A 9291-nucleotide genomic window follows, 5' to 3' on the forward strand; every position below is an offset into this window, starting at 1 on the left:
ACCACTGGGAAACTGGGTGTTGGGGACACAGAACTGCTCTATACTACTATTGCAACTTCCTATGACTGCAGCTATCTCAAAAGGAGGAGAAAAGCATATGCCTACCTTCGGCAAGCCCCAAATTGAGGAAAGTCCTGACCCTTTTATGACTGGCTTAAAGAGGGATTATCCTTGGGAGAAAAACCCCTTTCTCCTTGGGGAAGAAAAGCACAGCAGCTCTGGGCAGAGCAGGGGTGGTGGTAGGAGCCGAGCGAAGTCACCAGTAGCAGCATCAAGCATATTCCTGACTTTCTTGAGGCTGAAACCAGTTATATGTATCTTGCAGTGATTCCCAGATGATCGGTGCCTGGTGTCAAAGAACTACTCAGGAGAGAGCTAACTACACACACAACTCCAGTCTCATGTGTAGAGTCTGACTCAGGCCAGAGTCCAGTTGCCTGAATTTAAAAAGCTCCCCAGGTGACATGAGTTTGAGAAATGAGATTAAGGAACAGCTGATCAAGCTGGATCTCCAGGGATATCACATGAGTCAGCCTCCATGGGGACTGTTCCCCAAGCCCTTGGTTTTCATACAATTGGTATGGCTCAGAGACGAGGGTTATATTCATGTCAAAACAAAACAATAAGAAAACCAGAACGCATATGCCCTTTCTAAATGCTGTGTATGAACAAGGCGATGTTACACGGAATTGTTCTTTCTATCGCATCATGCCTATTTGGTAATTTAGAGATGTAGTTGCAAACAACATAATTCTATTGGTCATTGGGAAAAGTCATGGCATATTTTTTCTATGCAAAAATGCATCATGACTTTTTTGATGATCCAATATTACAAATGTTTCAGGATTCAAAGACTTTCAAGTACACTGTACTAAATTAAGAATGTTTTGGGCTACAAATAACATAAACAACACAGAGGTCTATTTGTCTCATGTAGTAAGAAATCCAGAGGTAGGTGGTTGGTGATATTGTTTCTGCAGCTCAAGAGGCTGGGCTGACATTGCTGCGATTCTCTCGGCCTTTCCTTCATGGTCACAGGATGACAGTTGTGGCTCAAGCCTCTCTGTATTGAAGACTGGATGAAGTGGCAGGACCACTGCTCTATAGGGCTGTACTTCTGTCTCATTGGCCAGAGCTATTTCTCCTGGCCACACCCAGCTGCAGACGAGGCTGAGAGATTGAGTATTTTACTTTTACAGTCCGTGGTAGAAGCAGGAAAATAAAATGGGGATAGATTGACTGGGTAATAGATGAGCCAACCTACAGTGTCTATCATAGATTTCAAATTAAATTTTATCAAGCACAATTTAATTAAATCTAAAAACATCTGATCAGATACAAAGGAATAAATTCTCAGAAAATATTGATATGAAAATTAGCCATAAAGGTCTCCACTGTCAACAATTCTACATATGTGTATTGGTCTTTCATTCTGTGTTGGAACTACTTCTAGTCGTTTAAGAACTTCCGTTCCTTCAATCAGTTGCCTATATAAGACAAAAAAAGAAAAAAGAAAATTTAGTCCTAAATTTTCACATTTTAGCTTACATTCCCAAATGGAGCCCTACCCAGCTATAGATAAAGCTATTTCCTACAGATTAAATTAACATCAGTCATACATATATTAAATGGTTCTAAATGTGTCCACTTTGCTACATCTACAACTAGCACCATAATCTAGGCTGCTAGCCCCTCCCTCCTGCCTGGCCTACTGTGGTGGCCTCAGCTGGCTTTTCTATGTCTGCTTCACCACCTTGTAACTTCTCCATGCTACAGTCAGAGAGATCTTTTAGAAATACCAACCCGGAGAGTGAGAGGAAGGAAATCAAGGAGAAAAATAGAGAGGCAAGACATTTATGGGACACAAATGGATGGTTATCTGTTGATGATAACATGTATGGTATTTTCAACTGGACTGGTGTGAAGTGTATTCATGTTGGGTAAATTCACTTTACAAGCTGTAGTGATAATGTATAGTGATTGAATATATTAAATAAATAAATGCCAACCTGATGTCACCTCCCTACTTAAGCACTTCAATACTTTCCTATTATCTTTATGCTAAAGACCCACATCTTTCCCATGCTTACCAGGGCTGCATGGTCTGCCCTTGGGGATGTCTTCCTGCAGGCTCCTCCCTCCTGCCTGTTCCAGGCAGACTGGTTTGCCTCAAAAGCCCAGGCTCCCTTCCCACCATAACTGTCCTTTTGCTCTTGCCCTGGCCACTTTCCAGCCGGGTTACCTCTTGACCTTCCTTTCTCTGCTCAGTCATCTTTTCCTGGAGGAAGTCTCCAACGCCTCCCTGCTTGCATCAAGTTCTCATTCTCCTTTAGGGGTGCTCCCAGGGTTGAGATCTTGCATTCATTTGTATGCTGCTTTGATTAATTTCTAATTCTCCCATGGGGATAGGGCTCTAGTTTTGCTCAGTGCTCAGAACTAGGTACCTAACCAACATCCGCTGAGTGCACGAACAAAAGCTCAGAGCCACACTAGTTTGGATCTCTGTAGACACCAGCCATGAGCTAAAACTCCCTAAGGAGAAGAGCTAGACCTTTGATGGTTCCTTCACTTACAGAGGACAGCAAAGGGCAGAGAGACGGGTCTAGACATAGGACTGGTGCACTCCGCCAATGCTTGGGCTGGGACAGTGACCAAGGGGAAGAGTGCAATTTATGTGAGCCATTACAGGCCATGGCCAGTGCCCATCTGGCCACCTCTTTGCCTCTGGCCTCTATTTTTACTATCCCAATCAGAAACCACGACACAGGGCAACACAAGGTACTTTCTGAGAAGAGTGGAAGATAGACAGGTTCACCTCTGTCCAAAGAGGGTACGAATGGGTTTCCTAAGTATTGAATAAGCACTTAAGTGGACATCTCCACTGTGACAGGTGTTCAGGTATAAGATGAGTGGGACCTGGGGTCGGCAGGTGGCATGGTGGTTAAAGGTGCTGGACTCCCATATGGCCGACTGTGGTTCAAGTCCCAAATCTGGCAGCTTGCTTTTTCACTTTCCCTTTCTCTTTCATCTGTCCATCTCTGGTCAAATAAATAAAATAATTATTTTTTTAAAAAAATGAGTGAGACCCAGACCCTTACAGTGTGCCAGAGAGGATGAAGAAGTCAGATACTTTAAAAAAAAATTTAATTACATTTGTTGTTATTATTTTGGAATTTGACCAGAGAGAGAGACAGGGAGAGAGAGAGAAAGGGGAAAGTGAGAAAGTAAGCCTCCAGGACTTAAATTGTGGTTGGCCATGTGGGAGTCTAGTACCTTAACCACCACACTATATGCAGGCCCTAAAGCCAAGTACTTTTAGCAATCAGGGAGGTTTCTGAACTAGCCTTGAATAGGACTGAAGGGCGGCAGAAAGGAACAAGATAAGCAAAGCCCAGAGACTGTTCTAGGAGGGATGGCACTATGGTCTGGCTGCAACTCAACTACCAATCTACAAACAGCTTCTAAATTTACATCTCCAGCCCTGACCTAGCTTGAATGTCTACCTCCTGGCTGTACTATAGGTATCCTCATCTGAAATATAATTTGTCCAGCCTGAACTCATGATTTTCTTTCTCAAATCCTCCTCCTTGTATTTTCTGTCCAGGTGTATGGTACCAATCACCCACCAGTCCCCAAATTCTGGCAGTTACTTGAGACCTGCACTGCACAGTAGGGTAGCCACTAGCACGAGTTTAGTTAAAACGTAGTTCTTTAGTTGCACCAGCTGCATTCCCAGTGCTCAGTGGCTCTATGGGACCAGTACTCATTGTACTTGGCAATACAGGCTGTAGGATATTTCCATCAGCACAGAAAGTTCTACTGGACAGTGCTGATCTGGACTCTTCCCCTGCCCTCACCCTCAGCATCTATATAGTCGCCAAGTCCCATGAATTTAATTCCTAAAACATCTTGGCTTTGCCATTTATCTGGTGCTCATCTGTTCTGCCTGTGCCTGAGGTTAGCATTTCACCTCTGGCCATTATGACCATAGGTTCTCAACTGGTCTCTCTACCTCCTATTTTAGCCTTTGCAGATTTATTCCTCTTGTCTGTGAAAAAGATTTTTTCAAAATGAGAAGCTGGTCATATTGCTCACAATTTGAAATTCTCCCATGGCCCCCTATCACTTTGAGGAAGGCCCATGCACTTGTGGGTCCTGGCTCTCCCTCTTCTCCAGCCTCCCACCCACCTCCCCTCATTCTTCCTGGACCACCAAGATTTAGCCAGACCAGATGACTGGATAAGATGTTCTCTTACTCCTTAAGGCTTCTCTATTAGGGCTCTTCCTTCTTCCGAAAACTGATTTGACTAATTATGGTTTCTGGCTTCCCCTATCTAGCTAATTTCATTTTTGAAGAGGATTTGTTTTGTCTTTTTTTTTTTCTTCCAGGTTTTTGTCATAGGGTGTACGCTTGCTGGAGAGAGAAGACAGAGACAGTGAGAGAGAAAGTGAGAAATCACCCCTCCTCCCCCAGGGGATGGCCATGCCTCAATCCCCTCTCAATTCTCCTCTTGGGATTTTGGGCATGCATGCACACATGCCTGGAGTGATTTTCAAGCTGCCTGGTCTGGAACTTGAATGGTAGTTGGTCATGTGGAATCTAGCCATCTTAACCATCATGCCACTCCATGGCCTGTTTTGGTGTTTTGCTGCCAAAGGGCATGTACACTCACCAGAAAATGGGGGTGGAGTGGGGAAAGCACCCCTCTCCCAGTAGGTCACGCCACAATCCTTTTTCCTCCATTTCTCCATCAGAATTTGAAGCATGCACATACATGCACCCAGCATGTTTTTCAAGCTAGTAGGGCTGGGATTTGAACTGTGCTCAGCCGTGTGAGATCCAGCTCCTTATGCACAGGGCTTAACTGCTATGCTATCTGGCTAATTCCTACCATACTTTCACTACTCAGCTCCTCTTTCCATATTCCCCTATTACCTTAAGGATTTCATAAAGTAAAATTAATTTCTCTTACCACTGTCCCTCTCCCCAGGGTACCTGTGAATGGAGCTCCCACAGGCTTATATTTTGATATTATTTCCCTATCAGACCACTGAGCAAGGCCATGCTCTGTGGGTTGCTGAAGTCCTGCAGGTAGGGCATTCCAAGTGTCATCTATTTGAGAAAAGGGCAGGTTCATTTACCAGAAAGTAAAGCTTAGAAAGAGGGCCTATCTCAGATAGGAGAGGAAATTTCTTTTTCTCTTTGGACTTTGCTAACGATGGCTAGGTTTCCAGCTCGGATACACCTGGAATTGCTAAGAGATGATAGGGAAGAAGCAGTCCTACAGATGGGAAGGAACGGATTCCTGAAGGAGTTATAGTTCATTAGTTTAATTAGATTATCTAGTTGCTTAGTGTGTTATTACCTTTCCATGTCTCCTTCAGTTTTCTGTAAGATCTGTTTAACGATTTTAGCCCAGCCTCAACTGGGATTCAGAGATTAAAGGGATAAAGAGAGATCATAACTGGATCAGAATAAAAGGGTCACAGTGCCTCCCTGAGGTCAGAGTGGTAATGACAACAAAATAAAAGATCTCCCAGAGGAAGAATCATGGAGAATAGGAATTATCAAAACAAGCCCACACACTCTTCCACTTCACTGCCATCCTGTGAGGATCTGCATTCACCTTTATGAGGGAGTCAATGTTTTCTTATTGTGTCTTTTCTATTCCCAATCTCTCTTTATAGAACTTGCATAGCCCGTCTCACTGCCAGACAGTTGCTGGTATTTTGGCCTGTTTGTCCTAATCTACTGTCAGATCCCTGAGGAATCTGAGAAATCCTGCTCCGTCCCTCTTTCCACAGAGCTGAGCACCAGGACAGGCTTACTGCAGGTGCCTAATCAACTCATGGCTAGATGAGTAAGGAAGACTAAAGTAAATGCTGAACACAAAATGTGTGACCGGAGAGTGAAGGACATGGAGCGTCGCTCTAGACTCTAGGCTCTGTGCATCTAGGGGTGAAGTGGTGAGGGAGGCATTAAAAGTTCTAAAGTAGTCATGTTTGTGTTTGAGAAGGTACCTGGAGCCAAGATACAAAGGATCACCAAGGCGCGAGTGGAGAGTGGAGAGATTGTCAGCGAGATGACAAAGAGGTTTAAATGAGCCAAGAAAAGGGAAGGGTAAATTTGAATTTAAAATGAATTAAGAACTATATTTCCAAAACCAGAATACAGTTTATTTAGGACCCGGGAAAATGGAAGCCAACTCAGTATTTTATGTTATTCATCCACTAACATATAGTTGTCTCTTTAAAATATGTTTTGGATGAGAATAAACCTTCTACTTTTCCAATCTAGAAATATCACAGAAAGTATTACACTGTGGGAATTACTACGGGTAAAAAGAACATTGGCAGGCCGGCTCCATGGCCTAGTGGTTAAGGGAGCCAGACCCCACAAGCTGACTGCATGGTTCGAATCCCAGTCCTGATGGCTGAAAAACACACTGGGGAGGTATACATGTATGGCCCATGTTCTGACAGGGTAGAGAAATGGAGAAGGGACTGTGGCATGATCACACTCCATTAGGAGGTGCTTTCTCTCTCCTTGTCTCTGTCTTTCTCTCTGGCGAGTACTTGCACCCTCTGGCAACTAAAAAAAGAGAAAAAGAAAAAATGAACATTGGCATGAGATTTCTTCATGGGCTGAATAACTATCCCTCTGGAATGACTGGAATTATCTAATAGTTATTCAGAAGAATTCTAACCCTTTACATCATTTCAGGGAAGCAAAGTAGACACTCATAAAGAGAGGTATGAAACACTGGGGTGATGAAAAGCATATCCATCACTTATTTTAGGTTCATAGGACTGTAAGCCTCTTGCTAATACTATTCTTATTCCTTTTTTTTTTTTTTGGAGAGGTTTTGCTATAGGGTATGTGAGCTCACCAGAGAGACAGAGAGAGACAGAGAGACAGAAAGCATCCCCAGGGGGGGGTGGCCACGCCGCAATCCCTTCTCCTCCATTCTCCTCTCGGGATCTTGGGCACGCAGGCACATGCACCCAGCGTGAGTTTTAAGCCACCGGGTCCAGGATGTGAACTGTGGTCGACTACGTGGGAGTCTAGCGACATAGCCATTATGCTAACTGCTGGTCCCTCTTATTTCTATTATCTGAGATGTTCCCATATGTGAAATTGCTCAAGAAAATTACTTGGATAGTTTTTGATCCATCTCTTCATCATATTCATGAACAATTACTTAAGTGGATTCGTTTTCTCACTTCCCCATATATCTATTTTTAGCATGGAGGCATGATTCATAGTAATTAAGAATTAATAATCTACTTGCAGCCAAAGATAGACAGATGGAGGAATAGATGGATATACGTATGGATAAACAGAGAAACAGACTGAACATTATCATGGTTGTACCTAAATGAATTCTGTGTTTTAATAAACAGCTAGCTTCTTACGTACGTACTTACTTCTAAATATGTTGGTGTACATTTGCGTTGCTTTTGCCTTTAAGCCTTATCTTTAATGACCAAAAGACTATGTATGCTACTTATCCAAATATTCCTCTCTGTTTTTTGATTCATGACAGAATGTATGCATGCACATGAGTGAGTAAGAGAGAGAGAGAGAGAGACCCTCCACAGGGCCCAGTCACATTGCGGTCCCCCTTCCTTAAGTCCTCCGGCCCATAGGATCCTGGGCATTCATGTGTGTATACACAGAGTATTGCAGGTGGGCTAGGCGGGGGAATTTGAACTGTGGGCACCATGTAGGTTCTGGCTTCTCTTGAGTGTGCATTACCACTGCGCCATGGAGCTGGTCCCAAGCTGAGCTTTTCAAACATTCTTGAATGACATTTTTATGTGTGTGAATATTACATATACAAATCTACAATGTACATACCCAAAAGCCACATATTTTTTATCTAGGTAGGGAGTTGCTTGTAGTGTGATATAGAATTGTGACCCATTGGTGTGATAGCCTTTGTTGACCATTCCAAGAACTCCCCTTTTATTATGAAGAATTGAAAAGTTTTCATCTAGGAAAAGACAGTAATCAGTACATCATTAAAATAGTTCTGTTCTCTCCATTGATGATAACATATAAGAAAAAATTAATAACAATGTCAATCATATCGATACATTCCAAATCATAAATATCTATTTGATTCATATTACTTTCAAACATTCAAATGGACTATTAAAACAAAAAGTGGTAAAATTGTATTAAAACTATTTGAACATTTAGCTCTAGTTTATCTTTACTATAGCTAAAAGCAAGTGTAATGTGAAAGTAAGTATAGTATATACTTTGCTTAAGAATAAAGGTCAGTGGGGTTAGCAGGTGGTGTGTTGGCTAAGGGCGCTAGACTCCCACATGGCCAGCTGGTTCAAGTTCCAGACCTGGTGGCTTGCTTTCTCACTTTCTCTCTCTCTTTCATGCTCTGTCCTTCTCTGGTCAAATTAAAATAAAGTTAAATAAAATAATTCTTTTTTTTTTTTTAGAATTTTTTGCCCAGAGAGACAGAAAGCGAGAAATCACCCCCTGACCCAAGGGGGATGGGCATGTCGCAATCCCTTCTCTTTCGTTTTCCTCTCAGGATCTTGGGCGCGCGCACACACACACATGTACACACGCCCAGTGCATTTAAGCCACTGGGTCCAGGACTTGAACCACAGTTGACTATATGGGAGTCCAACAATATAGCCATTATGTCAACTTCTGGTGCCAGTAAAATTATTCTTAAAAAAAAAAAAAAAAAAAAAAGAAGAAGAAGAAAAGTCAGGCCGCCCTGCTCAGTGGTCTAGTGGTTAAGTGACCTAGATCCCATATGACCAGCCATTGTTTGAGTTCCAACTGCAGCAGCTTGGAAAATACACCAGGCACATGTACATGCCTGCCCCAAATCCTGACAGGATGTAGAAATGGAGAAGAAATTGGGGTGTGAATACACCCCAGTGGGGATGCTCTCTCCCTCTCTCTCTCTGTTTCTGTCTCTCTCTCTCTGGTAAGTATATGTGCTTTCTGGTAATTAAAAATGATAGAGACAGAGCGAACAGAAAGAGAATAACGGTCAGCAAACTTTCTTGTACTGTTTTGACAGCAGTATTTCATTAAAACTGCCAGTGTGATCATTAAAAACACCTTCCCTCTCAGGCCAGATGGCAGCACAGTGATAACTTGACCAGACCATGGGAAGGTCCCCAGGTGGTGTCCTGTAGCATCTGTACACATCTGGCAACCATGTGTGTGCCTGTGAGGCTGGCTGAAGCTGGGGGTGGATCATGGCATGAAGACCCTGTTGGCGGTGCCTGTCTCTCTCTTCCTCTTTC

General features: G+C 43.0%; 1 protein-coding gene across 1 annotated transcript in view; it reads right to left on the reverse strand.

The window, feature by feature from the left end:
* Nucleotides 1–236: 236 nt before the first annotated feature.
* The window catches only part of PPIL6 (peptidylprolyl isomerase like 6), a 39710-nt gene continuing 30655 nt past the window's right edge, over nt 237–9291 (reverse strand). Inside the window, exons 8-9 of the mRNA XM_027775102.1 lie at nt 7862–7997; nt 237–1487 (exon numbers count right to left, since the gene is read on the reverse strand). Coding sequence (XP_027630903.1) covers nt 1376–1487; nt 7862–7997 — 248 coding nt within the window. The 3' untranslated portion in view covers nt 237–1375. The remainder of the gene's footprint in view (nt 1488–7861; nt 7998–9291) is intronic.

This window comes from Tupaia chinensis, unplaced genomic scaffold (assembly GCF_000334495.1).
Source record: "Tupaia chinensis unplaced genomic scaffold, TupChi_1.0 Scaffold000527_1, whole genome shotgun sequence".
In the NCBI taxonomy this organism is placed as follows: Eukaryota; Metazoa; Chordata; class Mammalia; order Scandentia; family Tupaiidae; genus Tupaia; species Tupaia belangeri.